At 39.8% G+C, this 18,382-nt stretch overlaps 2 protein-coding genes across 3 annotated transcripts in view; both read left to right on the forward strand.

Annotated features, from left to right (window-relative positions):
- Nucleotides 1-1,787, forward strand: part of LOC110900036 (transcription factor bHLH104) — a 67,847-nt gene extending 66,060 nt beyond the window's left edge. Inside the window, exons 4-6 of the mRNA XM_022146941.2 lie at nt 516-593; nt 1,092-1,254; nt 1,372-1,787. Of these exons, the coding sequence (XP_022002633.1) occupies nt 516-593; nt 1,092-1,254; nt 1,372-1,626 (496 nt within the window). The 3' untranslated portion in view covers nt 1,627-1,787. The remainder of the gene's footprint in view (nt 1-515; nt 594-1,091; nt 1,255-1,371) is intronic.
- An 898-nt stretch (nt 1,788-2,685) lies between these two features.
- Nucleotides 2,686-8,838, forward strand: LOC110900027 (putative disease resistance protein At3g14460). Of its 2 annotated transcripts, XM_035981694.1 has the most exons (6): nt 2,686-6,582; nt 6,661-6,758; nt 7,248-7,308; nt 7,874-7,950; nt 8,145-8,268; nt 8,412-8,838. In XM_035981694.1, the coding sequence occupies exon 1, from the start codon at nt 2,742-2,744 to the stop codon at nt 6,567-6,569; it is 3,828 nt and encodes a 1,275-aa protein (XP_035837587.1). In that variant the 5' UTR covers nt 2,686-2,741; the 3' UTR covers nt 6,570-6,582; nt 6,661-6,758; nt 7,248-7,308; nt 7,874-7,950; nt 8,145-8,268; nt 8,412-8,838. The 2 variants fall into 2 exon arrangements, with proteins under 2 accessions (XP_035837587.1, XP_035837588.1); XM_035981695.1 differs by lacking the exon at nt 7,248-7,308.
- The last annotated feature ends 9,544 nt before the right edge of the window (nt 8,839-18,382 follow it).

An 18,382-nucleotide genomic window follows, 5' to 3' on the forward strand; every position in this document is an offset into this window, starting at 1 on the left:
TTTTTGTCAATTCAAAAGTTGCAGAAGCTTTGAGCTGTAAATCTGCCGTTGAACTTACCTTTGAATTGACAAAAATGCCCTCATGTGCAAAACATATGACCAAATTTAACTGAAAAAACTAACTGGGTTAGGCCTAAAAGACAACGTGTATGATATGAAAACATAAAGGACAAAACTCGTCAATTTTGAACATAAAGAACAGCGCTTGAAAATTGGTATAAAGATAAAGGACAATCCTTGAAATTCACTCTTGTTTTGCTTATTTTACAGACCCATATAATTAAACTACTGAATAATAGCCACGATAACCGCAATGGTACAAACATGGAGCAAATTTGGCTGCTCTAAATCTTTGTATCCGATTTAGTTGATATGAAGAGATTGAAGATGTGATCATTTACCAAATTGTCCCTTTATTCTGCAACTGCACATTTTGGGGTTTTGCAATTAAATTGCAGTTTCCTTGTCTTTATCTGCACGTGTAGTTGATAAACATTAAATTGTTTACTTAACAGGGGACGCAGTAATTCATGCATCAAGGCTGAGAATAAAGCATGTCGTGAGAGGCAAAGAAGGGAATTATTAAACAGCAGGTGACCCTTTTCTTGATTAAATTTTCATATTCAGTGATTTAGTTTATCCCTTAAGTTGCTTAAAAAATACAAAGAATAAATGTACCGTTTAATCAAATGGGTTGATGCGTGTTACTCTCTATCTCTCTCTTAAACGGGTCAAATCAATAGATGACTTAAGATGAACTACTGAAGTGAGTCAAATGGGTTGAAAGTCACCCAGAGTGTATTTACTGAAGTAATAAAGTTTATTTTAATAATTTATAAAATAATAAACCTTCATTGACCCGTAACAAAAAGTCTCGCTCGTTTTAACCTGTTAACCATTACAAATCCACCCATTTAGATGCCTCTAGGTTTTACGTTTTGGTATTCATATCCGGTTAGTGCGTTAATTAACAACCAAAATGCAGGAAATAAGTATTTAATGGTCTTTTTCATATTCAGTATATTCTTCAGCAATATAAATGGATTTATGTTTATGGTTTATTGTTTATATATTATTAATTCTTTTTGTAGGTTCTTAGAATTAAGCTCTACTTTGGAACCCGACCGGCCTGCTACCACTGATAAATTGGCTATACTCGGAGATGCTATTCGAGTCCTAAATCAGCTCAAATCTGAAACACAGGATTTCAAAGAAATGAATGAGAAACTATCGGAAGAAATTAAAACCCTGAAGGTTAGTATACATGTACACGTATTGATAATAAATGAACTTGCTTAATGGTTTTCTTCTTTCTCTTAATAAATTCCTATATGATTGTTTAAAAATGTTTTTCCTTTTCAAAACCTGCAGGCAGAGAAGAACGAGCTTCGTGAAGAGAAACTTGTATTAAAGGCGGAAAAAGCAAAAATGGAGCAGCAGGTCAAATCCATGACCAGTAATATTCCACCACCTGGATTTATGGCACCACATCCGGCTGCATTTCAGGCTGGAGCGAACAAGATGCCTGTTTTTCCAGGCTACGGTTACATTCCAATGTGGCAGTATTTACCACCATCTACGTGTAATACGTCTCATGATCATGAGCTGAGGCCACCTGCTGCTTAATGACCGAACCAATAAAAGAAGCGTTAGCTCATTGTAGTTTGTAAATAGAAATGCTTAGTTGGATTTTGCGTTTTTATCAATCTGCACTTCCGCCATTATGTTTTTAGGGACGAATAGAATTTTTTGTTGGATATAAATGATATCCTTCTCTAATCTTTTTATTTGTCCAACCCATTTAACAAATTTGCTTACTAAAAAACAATGCAACTAGACGCTCAGGCCATGGACCCGAAACTTTAACCGATGATCATCCATCTTGTTAAATTCGCCTTTTTTGTGTTTGAAACTGAACCGAATTTGGTTTTTCGGTTCAGTCATGCCATCTCTTCTAAAGCCGAGCTTTCACAACCACTTTCCTAGCCAATCTGAGCTCTCCCCACTATCATGCGCCCAATGATTATCAAGTGCATTTTCAGTTTCATGATATGTTATAAGCCTAATAAATAATAATAAAAAAAGACTATGATCTGCAAATTTGTGAATCTGCTTCCATAAGCTTTGTTTTAAATAAAAAGACACGTCTGATGTGCGAAGGGCGCAAGGAGATAACGATTCAATAAAGCGCCTCAGAGCCTTGAGGTGGCGCTTTATGCACATTTGGGTTAAAATTGGTCAAACTTTGTTAAAAGGTGACATGTAAAAGCAGACAAACGGATGAAAAAATTTATGAACAGTTGACTTGTTAAAAAGACTAATGTGTAAAATATACAAAGACAAATGCAACTTTTGGTCTTTCATAAAACTTATTCGGTTGTACATGTGAAGTTCTTTCCTCACGCCTCGAAAGCCGGGAACTAAACGTCTATGAGGGAGTTTTACATGATATGTTAGAGCACGATCCATTAAGTAATGGGCCAGATTAGATTAGTTCCCTAGTTGTTAAATCCAATTTCAGCCCATTAATAATAAGTAGTGTGAAACAAGACAAGGTCACTTGGAATTAACAATTCATTAAGTCTTCATAGTGGATTACAGATCAGACGCATTTTGTGAACTGCTACAGATCAGATCTAGATCTATTTAGTCAACAGGTTACAGATCAGATCTAATTCATTCACATATTTTCTTGTTATACACAGTTTCCCCCATCACCAATCACCACAAACTAATTAACAATGGCTGAAACCATTGCAGCTGGAATCCTGAAAGACGTTTTGAAAACCCTGGCCTCTGTAGCCTTCAACAGGTATGATCGGTCCAAAGGCATTCATTCAGAGCTCAAGAAACTAGAAACCACACTGATTAAGATCCAGTCTCTGCTTAATGATGCTTCTCAGAAGGAAACAACTGATGAAGCTGTTAAACAGTGGCTGAATGATCTCCAACACCTGGCCTACGATGTAGCTGACGTGCTTGATGATTTAGCAACTGAAGATATGGGTCGTAAGCTCAATCAGGAATCTGGAGCCATGACCAGCAAGGTAAGAAAGCTCATCCCAGCTAGTTTCACAAATTTATCACTAAGTCAAAGGATGCATCCCAAGTTAGATTATATAACCGCCAAATTTGAAGATCTAGAAAAGGAGAAGGATCGTCTGGGTTTGATTAATCTAAAAGATGAAAAACCGAAAAGACCTTATCAGACCTCTTTGTTAGATACATCTGGTATTGTTGGAAGGCAGGAGGAAATAAAGGAATTGCTAGTGAAGCTATTTGAGAATGGGTCATGTACTCAGAACTTTAGCATCGTGCCCATAGTTGGTATGGGTGGGTTAGGGAAAACCACCCTAGCAAGAATTTTGTATGATGATGCCGAAGTTAAGAAGCACTTTGAACTCAAGGCTTGGGTTAGTGTTTCAGATCAGTTTGATATCTTAAATATAAGCAAAGTTATCTTACAATCTGTGAAGGGGGAGGACAAGGAATTCACAGATTTAAATCTGCTTCAAGTAGCTCTTAGAAAGCAACTTAGTGATAAAAGATTTTTAATGGTATTAGATGATGTTTGGAGTGAGAGCTATGACGACTGGCAGACCCTAGTGAGCCCGTTTCATGCATGTGCTCCTGGTAGTAAAATTATTATGACAACCCGAAAGGTGCAATTGCTCAAAAAGTTGGGTTATGATCATCTAAACCATGTGCAGACTCTCTCACATGACGATGCTGTTACCTTATTTGCTCAACATGCGTTGGGTGCAAATAACTTTGATTCACATCCGGTTTTAAAACAATATGGTGAAGGCATTGTGGAAAAATGTGATGGCTTACCTTTGGCTTTATCAGTACTCGGTAGGTTATTAAGGACAAAGACTGAAGAAGAAGAGTGGAAGGAGCTGTTGAACAGTGAGATTTGGAGGTTAGGAAAGGGGGATGAGATTGTCCCGGCTCTTAGACTAAGTTACAATGATCTTTCAGCATGTTTGAAGCAGTTGTTTGCATACTGCTCCTTGTTCCCCAAGGACTTTCTGTTTTACAAAGAGAGTTTGATTTCACTTTGGATGGCAGAAGGTTTTTTGAACCAGTCATCTTCAGACAAGTCAATGGAGCGCTTAGGTCTTGAATATTTTGAAGAGTTGTTGTCAAGGTCATTTTTTCAACATGCACCTAATGGCAAACGTATGTTTGTTATGCATGACTTGCTGAATGACTTGGCCACATCTGTTGCTGGAGAATTCTTTTCAAGACTAGACATTGAGATGGTACAGGATGTTAGGAAGGAAGCCTTGGAAAAGTACCGACATATGTCATTTGTTTGTGACAAATATGTAGCTTACTCGAAGTTCGATCCATTCAAAAGAGCTAAAAGTTTGAGAACATTCTTATCCTTAAAAGTAAACGATAGTTCTGAAAAGTGCTACTTATCTCGTAAGATTCTAGATGACTTACTTCCCAAATTACCAACGTTAAGGGTTCTACGTTTGAATAATTTATGCATCAGCGAGGTACCAGAGACCATTGGCACTTTGAAGCATCTCCGATATCTTAATTTATCTAACAACCCAATCACGTGTTTACCAGCAAGTGTTGGCAATCTATACAATTTGCAAACATTACTCCTTTCTGGTTGTAGTGACTTAATTAAGTTGCCCAACAACTTCTCACAGCTTAAAAACTTGCGGCATTTGGACATTGAAGGTACTCCGCTTTTGAATAAGTTACCTCTGTGGATTGGCCAATTGAAAAGCCTACAGACTCTCACCAAGATCATTGTTGGAGGAGATAATGACCTTCCAATAACCAAGATTAAAGACCTTACAGATTTTGATGGGTGGATTCACATCAAAGGGCTGGACAAAGTGGAAATGGCAATGCATGCACAAGAGGCAAACTTATTGCAAAAGAGGTTTAGATGGTTAAAACTAGAATGGAGTGATGTGTTTGATGGTTCTCGAAAGGAGTCTCTTGAAAAGGAGGTCCTCTGTGGGTTGAAGCCTAATAGTGCTAGTTTGACATTCCTTCACATAGTTTCATATGGGGGTATAGAATTTCCTAATTGGGTTGGGGATCCATCGTTTCTTCAGTTGACTGAGGTGAGTATACATGGCTGTAAAAACTGTACATCTTTACCACCACTTGGTCAGTTACCATCACTCAAGAAGTTGTTTATTGAAGACATGGATGAGGTGAAAGCTATGGGTTCAGAGTTAGCAGGGACTGGTCTTTCATTCCCTTCACTTGAAGTTCTTCATCTAGAAAATATGAAGAGGTTGGAAGAATGGTCAACCGATATTGGGATGGTGTCGTTTCCTTGCCTTAAAGAGCTTGTTGTAAGAAGTTGTCCTAATCTGGTTCAAGTGTCACCTGAAGCGCTGCCTTCATTGAATATTCTATATATAGATAAATGTGATAGTGGTGTGTTGAGAAGCCTGGTTCAAGTAGCTTCAAGAGTCTTGCAATTGGAAATAGAAAGTATTTCAGGGCTTGATGATGTGGTGTGGAGAGGTGTTATAGAGTACCTTGGAGCAGTCGAATATTTGACCATAAAAAACTGTAACGAAATAAGATACTTGTGGGAGTCGATGGCTAGTAAGGCTCTGATACGTTTAATGTATTTGGAAGTACAGGAATGTCAAAATTTGGTGAGATTAGGAGAGAAAGAGGAAGGGGATAGTTGTGGGAGCAACTTCTTAACAACTCTTAGGACATTAAAGATAGAAAAATGTGAGAGTATGGAGCATTGTAGGTGTCCAAATAACATTGAGGAGTTGCACATCTCAGATTGTCCTTCCATTACATCTGTTTCATTTCTTACGACAGCTGGAGGGCAGAAGCTCAAGTTTCTTTCCATTGAAGGTTGTGACAAACTGTTAGAAAAGGAGCTAATATTTGGAGGAGATAACACTAGGGTGCTTGTCAACAACACAAGCATGCCAATGCTTCAAACTGTAGAATTATACAGCTGGCCAAATCTGACAAAGATCATTGAATTGAAGCAGTTGACTCACCTTACCTCCCTGGCGATAGGTGATTGTCCAAATATGGAGTCATTTCCTGACCACGAGTTGCCTAATCTCACCTCCTTAACATACCTGGTAATATACAATTGCCCAAGTACAGATGCTTCCTTTCCTCGTGGGTTTTGGCCTCCCAAACTGCAAACCCTTTTCATAGGGGGGTTGAAGAAGCCCATCTCAGAGTGGGGACCACAGAATTTCCCAACCTCACTTGTCAACCTAGCATTAGTGTGTGGAGGGTCAGAAGAAGATGATGTGAGTAGGTGTAGTCAGTTGTCTCATCTTCTTCCTTCGTCTCTTACTATTCTTGGGTTAAGTGGATTTAAGAAACTGAAATCAGTTTCAGTGGGACTCCAACACCTCACCTCCCTCCAACATCTCGTTTTATGGGGCTGCCCAAAGATGAAGCATCTACCAGACCTTCTGCTGCCTTCACTTTTAAGTTTAACCATAGATGAATGCCGAAAGCTAGAAGGAAGGTGCAGTAGAAGAGGCTCCTATTGGTCCCGCATCTCTCATATCCCCCGCATCAGAATAAATGGAGAATGATCCGTTGCATCAGAATAAACACACGACCGTGGCGTGGCCTTGCTGCCCGAAGATCTCCAGCGACCCGTTGAATTCCGATTCCCGTTGTGATAACTTTCAGAAACTGAAGCAAACATAACCAGTGTACTTCTGCTGCAATCAACATGATAGCCGCCGCTGTGAAGAATCACACAATGAATCTTTCGTTAGGTAAACTGCAGAACCTTGTTTCTTCTGAAACTTCTGTAGTAAATTAATGTATGCTGCTGTAAATCTATATTAGGATTGAGAGGTGTAGGTTTTATATATGGGATACGAAACAGTATAAATTAGGTTTAAAATAAATAATAATAAAAAAGGGAGCCTGGAGGCTGGACGATGAAACACTGTAAATAAATAAATAAAACTGTAGTTTTTAAATTCATTTCTTCCGGTCTATTTTATTACTCATTTTGAAAGATCAAGGAAACCAAGTATTTTTCTTTCTGTTAATGGAGCAATTTTTGTAAATCAAAGGGTTTGATATTTGATTAGTTAAGTACTCTATAAGATTCTAGATTAAAGATAACTAACTAAAAATATTAATAATAATAATGAAACCTGAATGGTAATTAATAACGGGGTTTGGGGTTTTAGAGAATGGAAAGTAGGACCGTTATTTTAATAGTTCTAATTTTGAATTATAACTACTTGTTGCAGCTGTTGTTGAGCACATTCGTGCGGATCTTTGTGATGTTAGGAGCGTAAGACACTCTTTCAGGTACGGTTTTTTTTTTATAAAACTGGGTTAATACTAATTAAACCCATCACAGCATGTTTAAATACAATTGGGGTTAACTGGACGGGTTTTTTTTTTTTTTTTTTTTTTTTTTTTTTTTTTTTAATATTAAACTGGTAGCTTTTGACACCTCTTCATACAATCTTTATTAGGGATGAGCAAATCAGACCCGACCGGGTACTTTTTCGGTACCTTCGGTACCGACTTTTGACATTTTCGGTACCGGGTATATTCGGTACCGGTACCGGTACCCACTTTTGGGGATTTTCGGTATCGGTTCTTTCAACAAAATTGTTGTGAGTAGAAGTTTTATTGTCTTTTTATGTTTACATTTGAAATTTTAGTTTACTGACAATATTTGATTTGGAGTGATGTCGACAGAATTCCAAAGTCTTTTACTTGACCGGAGTTAAATTTAATTTGAATGTCAGTTTGTTAACCCAAACTGACCTAAAATTATTAAATAAATAATCATCATGGTCTGCAGTTTGATATATTCAAATACTAACAACAATTCGTTTTTCTTGTCTACCTTTTTCTTTCTTAGAGCTGCAATTCACGAAACAGGGCCTAGAATAAAGCATGTCGTCGTGTGAGGCGAAGAAGGGAGATATTGAATAACAGGTGACTCTTTTCTTGATTGAGTTTTATTATTTAGTGATTCAATCTATCCCTTTGGGCTACAATGCATATGTTTATTAACAAGCAAAATGCGAGAGATAAACATTTCTGGCCTTTTTCTTAATATATCCTTTAGCAATAATAAAATGATCCATTTTCATTGTTAATTGATAATATATCATTAATTCTTTTTGCAGGTTCTTAGAATTAAGCTCTACTTTTGAACCTGGCCGCCCTGCCACTACAGATAAACTGGCTGTACTTGTAGATGCTGCCTGCGTTCTGAATCAACTTGAATCTGAAGAACTTAAAGTATTGAAGGTTAGTATGCGTATACTCATAACTAACTGATACTACATGAACTTTATTGGATCACTAAATAAACTTGATTAATGGTTTTCTTTCTTTTTAATAAATTTATAAAGAAATCCTTAAAAATGCTTTTCTTTTTCCATTACCGACAGACATAGAAGAAGGAGCTTCATGCGAGATACTTGTTCTAAAGGCGAAAAAAGCAAAAATGGAACCAGCAGATCAAGTCCATACCAATAATTTTCCACCCACCTGGATTTATGACACGTGTTTACGAAAATCGCACGTCTCATGAATCATGATCATGAGCTGAGGCCACCTACTGCTTGATTACCGAAACCAATAAGAAAATTGTTAGCTCATTGTAGTTTTTAAATAGAAATGCTTAGTTGGATTTTGTGTTTTTCATCACTCTACACCTCTGCCATTATGCCTTTTAGACAGGGCCGGCTTTGGGCCCGGCAAACCCGTGCCGACGCCCGAGGCCCAAAATTTCAAAGGGCCCGAATAGTCTTTATAAGCTTGTATATATTTATTAAATTATATATTTAGTATATTCATCCATTTATTATGCAAAAAAGTATTAGTGGTGTAGTGGCAAAAACCATCTCAAAATAATATAAAGGCCTCAAGTTCAAGTCTTTGCTCAAACTTTGTATTTAGTAGAATTGGTTTTTCTATTCAAAAGGGGGTGGCGGCGCAACTTGTTGCCCGACTACCTGCCATTGCTTTGTAATTGCCCTTTTTCATGTCGAATGGTATAAAAGAAAAATTCCTTACCCTTAACCATAATGTTGGGCCCAATTCTTTTCGTCGCCCGAGGCCTAAATTTTTTCGAGAGTTTTCGGGGACGGCTCTGCTTTTAGAGACAAATAAAGCTCTTTGTTGGATATAAATGATATCCTCCTTTAATCTTTCTATCCTAATGATATCTGAATCTCTGTTTATAACATGTTGCCTCTGTATGCTACCAAATATACATATGCAAGAAAGCTATTCAGATGCCAATAAATTCATGATCGGAGGACTAAGAATGATAGCTTGTTCATGTTTAAGGGTTCATTTATGTTTTCCAATCTAACTTTCATGCACCAGCAATGCAAATTGAAAGTAAAAGGAGTAAAACTGAAGCAAAAACAGTAATACAGGCACAAATACGCAGAGATCGATTCGAAATCAAATTACACATGTGTACGACAGATTTTGCATTCAAAGTTAACAAAATGAAGCTAGGGTTTGTGTTGAGTTCAATTTCGCCATAGCTCGTAATGAGGAAAAAGCTCCATTCATGCTTACTTGTGGTTAATTTAGATTTATGTTGAATTTAACCAAATTATCGAATCCAAGCTCCATCGTTTTTGCGCGGTTTTTCACCCAAAGGAATGAAGTGGACTGGATTCTTTCAATGATTTTCTCCGGTACACACAGCTTAGCCGAAAAAATAAGATTGTTTCTTGTTGTCCATATTCCCCAACATGATGACTGATGATGTCTTTATGCTTTAGTGTTATGATTATAAATTCCATTTTCAGTTTCACAGTATGTTTTCAATATTTAACTAATCAGAAAGACTATAATCTACAAATAGTGAACTTAACGGATAGAAAATGCTTACAAGTAAAAGAAGGAGAACCAATATTGTTATCAAAGGATTTGATAACAATAGTCTTGAAGTCGTTAAATCGATTGTCATACGAATTGTTGCCGGAGTCTTTTCCGATGATCCACCGGTATTTCTATTAAAAACCCTAATACCCTCTTCTTAATCTCGATTTGTTAGTTATGCAGTCTCTTTTAAATCTTTTATATTCATGTACCCTTTATTCAAGAAGATTCACCATTTCTTTTTTTATCCCATTTCTTCTTCAGCTCCCTTCAAACCCTAAAGTAAGATTCACCATAATTCTCCTTTAAATTCTCCATTTTTTATACAATTTACTCATTATATCACTGCAATTCACATCCAAATCTCATATAATCATAATTACAAACTTCAATTCACCCATTTATCCGTGCTGTGCTACTACTGCCTAAACCCTTTTAAATTGCAACCCTAGGGCAAGTATCTGCTGAGTTGCGTCTAATGGAGCCTGAGTTTAACAGAATCCATGTAAGTTTTAACAACTCACTGTGATTTATTTGAAGGACTTAGTTTTCTGTTAGTGCACGCAAGGTGTTCGATGAAATGCCTAGGTGATTTTTTCGGAGTTTTTTTAGCGTAGCGGGTCAATTACCTTTTGACCCATCAGCTGCGTTTCCTTTTTGGTTGGGTTTTCTTTATTGGTGATGGCGTACGCGACATTATCCAAGTGTCGACTCCGCTTACTTAGTTTTCTTATGGTTGGTTCTAATGGGAGCGGTTTTTGGCCTTGTCCTTTCTGACGGTTTCATTGTTGCCCCGATGGCTTCGTGGGGGCTAAGGGATTCCCAAGGTTAATGGCACATATCAAGAGTCACCATTTGGGCTCAGACGAGAGGAAAGATTCTTTGAGATGTGCAATTGCTGACGCTCTTAATCTTTTTACCTCTGTTTGTGAAGCTTTGAGGGTGTCCGGACAATGGTTATGTGGTGAGTGTATGTGCCCTCATGCTTTCAGTCGGGCGTGCCACCATGTGGATAAGGTTATTCGGTTTGTGCCAGGTGAGAGAGATGAACAGGGTTTTATTGTTGGCATCACTAGACCCGGTGTTGAAAACGTTGATACCTCGTCGGAAGAGTTGGGTGTAGATATTGCTTTGCTTGACCGTGTTTTCTCTCTCCCCATCAAGACTGTTAAGAGTATCCCCCTTAGTTGTCGTATGGCTTTTGCCCAAGCCTTAACTGCAGCTTTGGACAAGTTGGTTGCTATGCCTGATTCTGTTGAGGCATGGGTTCGACTTTTGATATTACCATGCTGCACCTTGCGGGTGTTCAAGCCTGCTGGTCGTCAGGACAAGAGGTCGGGCAATAGGAAGACGGGCCAATGCCTTAGCATCCAGTGGTCTTTGGCTCAGTGGGGTGATCGTGAGGGTTTTGCCACTCTTGTCCAGTCGTTGTTTGATCAACCCACGAGGGGGGTTACGGATGGAATCAAAAAGGGCACTGAGATTGATAATGAGTGTGGGGGGACTAATGTGAAACAATGTTTACGTAAGGTTGCTGATGGTCATTTCACCGCAGCGGTTAAGGTTTTATGCTCCTCGGGGGTCGCCCCTCTCAATAAGAATACTCTGGAGGCTTTATTGGCTAAGCACCCATGTATGCCCCCTCCTTCCATGCCTGCCTCCTTGCCTTCTGAGTCTCCTCTTGTGGTGGAGCCCGATTGTGTGCTCGGGTGTATTAAATCTTTCCCCAAAGGTACGTTGTGCGGGAGAGATGGCTTAAGAGCCCAACATCTTTTAGATGCTTTTTGTGGGGAGGGGTCTGTGATTGCTGATAGCCTGCTTAGGGCTACTTCAGCTATGGTTAATTTGTGCTTAGGGGGGAGGTGCCCGAGGAATCTGGAGGAGTTTGTTGCTTCTGCTCCTCTTACACCTCTTCTCAAACCGGATAATGGGATTAGGCCTATCGCTGTTGGGTCGATTTGGAGGAGGGTGATCTCCAAGGTGGCCATGAAAGGTATTGGGAAGGAGATGGCCAAATACCAGGGCGATTTCCAGTTTGGGGTAGGGATTCCGTGTGGGGCAGAGGTCGTTCTTCATAGTGCGAACAGGTTCCTTAATGAGTACCACCAAGATGAGTCTCTTTCTATGCTTACTGTTGATTTTTCGAACGCTTTTAATTTGGTTGATAGGACAGCCCTACTGTGCGAGGTAAGGAAAAGGTGTCCTTCTATTTCTACGTGGGTCGATTTTTTATATGGTCAACCAGCTAGATTATATGTGGGGGATGAGTTTATTTGGTCTACTACTGGCGTTCAGCAGGGGGACCCCTTAGAGCCCCCCCTTTTTGCCCTTGTTCTACACCCCCTTGTTCACCGAAGAAGGGATCGCTGCAAACTTCTATTTCACGCCTGGTACCTAGATGACGGAACGCTTATTGGAGATGCTACCCAAGTGGTTAATGCTTTAGATATCATCAGAGCTGAGGGTCCTTCATTAGGGCTTCAACTTAATATAAAGAAAACTGAAGTTTTCTGGTCAACCTACAATGGTGTAAAGGTTTAGGAGGGCTTATTCCCTCGGGGGATTGGGAGGCCGGTGCTGGGTGTGAAACTCCTGGGGGGTGCCGTTAGTCGTGATGCAGAGTTTATTAGAAGTATGGCTCTTAAAAGAGCGAACTGTGCAGTCGAGCTGATGAGGTGCCTTAAACGCCTACGGGACCCTCAGAGCGAGCTCCTTTTGCTTCGTTCTTGTATGGGTGTTGCTAAATTACTGTTTGGTCTTCGAACGTGTCAACCTTCTTTGGTCGGGGGAGCTGTCTCTGTTTTTGATGAAGCCCTCCGGGGAGCATTAGAGGATATTGTTGTTTGTGGGGGTGCCTTTTTTGGAGATCTCCAGTGGAGGTTGGCTTCTCTCCCGACCCGATTCGGAGGCTTAGGGATTTGTACGGTCGAGGATGCCTCTTCATATGCTTTCGTGTGTAACAACTCGAAATTTTGCGTCCAATAATGTATTGACACGTGTCGTATGTTTACACGTGGTGCTAAATACTAAATAAAGGACTAAAGTTGACAAACATAGAAAGTATGTGAATCCGAGGGTTCATAGTGTCAACAAGGGATAATTATACTGTACGGTAACCCTAAATGATGCTCGTACCTTCAAACGAAGGAATCATGGATCGTACGGAATGAAATGGGGAAGAAAGTGAGGAATTACAAACTACAGGGGTCAAATGTGTCAACATGTTTAAGTTATACCTCTGAGTGACCTTTTGACAAACCCGGAGCTTTGTAATGGTTAATTATGCTCACTAGAATACTCGACAAAAATTTCATAAAGTTTCGTTATCGTATGAGCAAGTTGTGATCAAATTTGTATGCGAAGGATTAAAAACGTCAACGTTGAAAGTTAGGACTTTTCGGGTAACAATAAAGTTAACCGGGGACTTAACGAAATGGGTATAAGTCTTGAAGCCCCTAAACGTCAATTTTGAGGGCTCAATATGCAAGAAAATGATGGCCAATCAGAGTTTGAAGAGCCAAGGATCAAATCGCAAAAATCAGAAAATAAAGATTTGGTGCAGAAGGGGGTCGCGCGACACGAGGCCCAAGGGGGGGTCCTTCGCGTCATGCCTAGGCCTTTCTGGTCGTTTTTCTTTTGCTCCATGCTTGCCTCTTCACTCTAACCGACTTAGTTCCATTAATGTAGCAGCATGGGCACCCCCTACATGCTTTAGGGCCCTTAGAGACACTTGTTGATGATCAATGAGCATGGGTAGACTTGGTTGTCAACAATCTAGTGCCTTATGAACACTATATAAAGGCCTTCATGTGCAACAAGTTCTTCACACCTTTCTCTTGCACTTCTGATCATTTCTGGAGCTCCAAAGCAGAACCAAGCCATCCCTAGTCGTGCATAGGACTTTGGTAAGCACCCTTAACCTTTCTTAGTTGAGTTTTTGCTTAGTTATAGCTTAGAAGTCAAACCGTCGTAATTAACGGTTGACTTAACGGTTAATCACAAATGGTCCAGTGATTAGCCGAATCAAAGGTAGTTATATGTTGGTAATCATGTGGGCTTTAAACCCCTAAAAGGGCACCCTCTGATTCCCACTCTAACTAGTCCGAATGTCTAGTCAAACTTGCTTAGAAAAAGTCAACAGAATACTAATTTGCGATTTTATGCATTATCAGTAATGTAGATGGTGTATAACCTGTTTTAACACTCATATAACATGATAATAAGTATATTAACTAGTCTAAGCTTGTTTGATCCGACCGTTTTCTGTTTTGACGCGGTTCGGAACCGAAAGTCGCAAAACTTTGACTTTTGCTTTGACTTCAGTTCTGACCCGTTATGGTATGTTTTAGATATGCCTTAGGACTCTCTTAGGACCAGGTTACATGATGGTATAACCCTCTGTGACCGGTTCGTTGTTTGTCCGAGTCTTGTACACATTTCCGTTAAACGCCTACAAGTTGACCATAACGCCCTTTTTACTTTAAAATGAGAATTTTGGACATGTGAAAGGACAATGACCTTAGTTACTGATTTCTAAGCATGTCCCTGAAATTTCACGTCAATCCGAGGTTTAGAATAGGAGTTATGCTAAATAGCACAATTACGGAAACTTTAGTAATTAAACGGCGCATTTAGCGTAAAGCCTATCTAAACCCAAATTTTGACACCAAACCTTTTACACACTGATGTAAAATAATATTTTGAGATTGTTAAAGATTTTTAACTATTTGTAACCTGCTCATAACCTGCGGTTATGGCATCGGTTCGGTAAATACCGAATATACCCTTTTCGGACATAACTTGAGTTCTACATGGTCTTTTGACCCGATTCCAGTTGCTACTGATTTTAAATAATAAATAAAGTATTTTGAACTTTATAAACTGTTCGGAAAACTCAGATTTCCTGTAGAACTCGGGAACCTCATTTAAAATGACCAAAATACCCCTACGGGGCGTATATTGAAATTTAACTCATTACGAGCATTATGGAAGGTATCCTACTGATACCACAACCTCTTTAGAGCATATTAACTTAGGAAACCTGTGTAAGACTCTTACGGTTCCCTGTTACGCCTTTTGCGCGCGCGGCGTTCGGTTTATGTAACTAGTTTACATAAACTAGCCGAAACGGGTCAAACCTTATCGTTTATACTCGAAAATCCAGAGTGTGGTTATTATACCCATATAAAACAAGTCTTCAAACTTGTTGGGTCCAAACCACATTCCATTCCCGGTTTTCGCCTTTCACGCGATTAAACCGTATATATCCTTTGAAACTGACCGGTCTAAGCTAAGGCTAAATTAAAGACCCGTTAGGATTCTAATAGGTTGTTTAAACCTTCGTTCCAGAATAGGAGACCAGTAAAAGATACTTGCACTTGTTTATTAAGGATTATTACTTGCTCAGGTAAATACTTTTAACTTATTTTCCGTTATACGGGCTTGGGTTTCGGTGTTTAAAATACCGCTTGGTCGGGCAATTGACCCCAACTCATTAGTGGTTGGGTATTATCAATGTGACCCGTTTGAAAATTGGTTTTGTTGGCTTTACGCCTTTGGGAGCTTAATGACCATGTCCCGGATATCCTTGGCATCATTTTACGAAATGGCCACGACCCCGACACGCGGGTGTAGGCGTACACCCGACAATGTGTCTATATTAATTAAAGGTATAACCGTTGGTTTTCCCGCCACGGCTTTATGCTTTATGGTGTGTCTATTAACCTTAAACCCGGCAGTACCCGGGCGACCGAACGCATAGTGAACATGTAATTCTTTTACAAGATTTAATTGATAAATTATCCCAAGTTATAAAGAGTTTGTGCCTTGCGCATTCAAATCAATTTTATTAAACATTTTACAAAAGTGTCGGTTGAATGTATTTACCAGTGTAAACTGATGTATTTTCCACAAAAGATTAAATGCAGGTTCTGTACGAAATAGGCTGGCCACTACTTAAGCATCGTTAGAGTCTCGCAAGCTTGGGATGCCATATCTGTTGAACAACATTTATATTTTTTTTGATCCCCTGTGGATTTGTTTCGACTATTCGTAATACTTGGATATTACAATCAATGGTTGAAATATAATTTATCTTTATGCTTCCGCTGTGCATTTAAATATTGTGGTTTGACTATATTGTTGCCAACTACGTCACGGTAATCCCCCACCGGGCCCACCGGTGAAACACGTGGAAATCGGGGTGTGACAGGTTGGTATCAGAGCCAACGTTGAGTAAACTAAACACTACCCTTATGTGTTTAATCTCAATGACACAATTGCACATACTTGAGTCTAGACAAGAACATAGGACAAATTCGAATTGTTATTCCAGTTTGTCTTTTATTGTTTATTGTGATTTAAAAGTCTGTTAAGTAGGAAATATGCCACCAGCAATTAGAAGAGGAGGAAGAGGCAAAGGGCCGATCACTACCCATAATGATCACGAGGCCGGACCTTCAAACATGCGAGCTCCTTCCAGCACGAGGAGCAAAGAACCTCAGAGACGTAGAAGAAACCTCTTTGAGCCCGCAAGACGGTCTACCTCACACAGTTCGACACCTTCATACCGTCACTCTTTTGGACCAAATTCGGAGAACGAACCCAGTAACCCTCAACCTTCGTTTATACCTCTCCAGCGATCTGCTTCGCACCGTTCCTATGGCGATCCTACTCCTTTCTTCCAAGGCCAATTCAACCCGGCTGATTATGTCCAAGAACCAATAGGTTATAACCCTTTAGGACCCGAAGACCATTTCTCTGAGGATAATGCGGTAGATATGGACGAGGACACGGACCCCATAGAACCTGCACGAGGTACTCCCAACCATCCTATCGAGATCTCTGATGGGTCATCCTTTCATGGAACACCCTATTAAGGACCCGACAGTTATCAGGCGAGGTTTAACCAGTGTGATTGGTACTTCACACCTTCTCACCACTTCTCACCTCATGAGCAGCAGCAGCAACAGGATCCTTCCGAGGATTCGCGTTTCGTGGCAGTTACGCCACCGCCTCCACCGCCACCAGTTCAACAAGCACCTCTAGATCCGCCAAGGCGTAGGAGATCAGGCGCGCGGATGTACACCTGAGGAGGGGAATTCCACTTTAGCACCCCTCGCCACTCGAGTGCGAGTCACTTTCCGCCAGTGCCTGAAGAACCAGAATTGGGTGAACCTTCGAACCACCCTGCAGAGGTGAATTCTGCACCAGTTGCACCACCTCCGCCACCATTTGGGTATGATAACCCGATACCAGCGTGCGCCGGTTCCACCGCGTACAACCCGTTTGAGCAGCCGACTCACACGCACTACAACTATAATTACGCGGATACCGACCCATACGTGGTAGCGGCCAATTACAACGCCCTCCATCCCGATAGACCGTATGGGGATCCTTGGGGATTAGGATACGCAGCTCATGGGTATCCAGCTCCTACTAGAACTCCGGCTCAGCAAGTAACGCAGCAGCCACGTTTTTCCCTACCAGAACAGGAAGAAATCCTCCACCGTTTGAATCGTGTGGAACGAGACTTTGAGCAAGAACGTAAGAACAATCGTGGATTCCTTAAAGGCCTAGCAAACCTGCTAAAAGGGAAGAAGAAGCGAGATCATTAGTCTCTAGATCTACTGTTGTATTTCCTATTTTAATCAAGTCCCTGTGTGGACATCTATTTGTTTTAGTCCCTGCAAGGACATTTATTATGATTAGTCCCTGCGTGGACAATTGCCTTTCAGTCCCTGCGTGGACTTATCTTTTTGTCCATGTGCGGACATCTATCCTTGTATTTGGTCCCTGCGTGGACTTGTTTTCTGTAAACCTCTGCGTAGGTATTTGTCTATTAAAAGTCCCGTTTAGGGCAGCGTGTAATCATTATTATGATTAATGGAATGTTAAGATATAAACTTCATCTTCGTCTTTATATGCATTATTATATGAAATAAATTAAAAATCATTCCTTTTAAATTAATCTGCCTATCAGTTATTAAATGAAGAATCTTAATGGTGAGACCTAATTAAAAGATTCAGATTTCTGTTAACCTCTGTAAACATGTTAACATTCTTGACAGATGTGATTCGTTATAATCACACGCGTCATTCTTATAAGAATCTTGCAAAGGATTCCAAAACCTAAATTAATGATTTATAAATCATTGGGTTAAAACATCCATTAGTGATGTAGTGCCTACGGGCCACACTTATTGTCATATAAGACAAAAGGCAGCTGTAGTCTATGACTCCCTGTCAGAAAAGGTAAAAGGACTACGGTTCAAACCTTCATGCCTTAATTCTCTGTAATCCCGGCTTATATTATAAAAACATCCTTGTGACTAGGCTTTCGTGCCACTAACAATATTATTTGTAAATAGGATAAGTTATGTTCAAATCCTAAATAAAAGTGAGTAACAAATTAACCAAATATGGTCTATGTTTACCATGGTTAATGAATTGCCATAAAAGACAATTCCATAATAAACTCCTAAATAAAATTCTGTCATATTCCTTGTAGCAGATCAAG

Source organism: Helianthus annuus, chromosome 13, assembly GCF_002127325.2.
Source record: "Helianthus annuus cultivar XRQ/B chromosome 13, HanXRQr2.0-SUNRISE, whole genome shotgun sequence".
Classification (NCBI taxonomy): Eukaryota; Viridiplantae; Streptophyta; class Magnoliopsida; order Asterales; family Asteraceae; genus Helianthus; species Helianthus annuus.

Excerpts from the sequence above, each read along its gene's own strand:
- LOC110900027 (XM_035981694.1), top strand. The coding sequence starts at position 2,742 with ATGGCTGAAACCATTGCAGCTGGAATCCTGAAAGACGTTTTGAAAACC.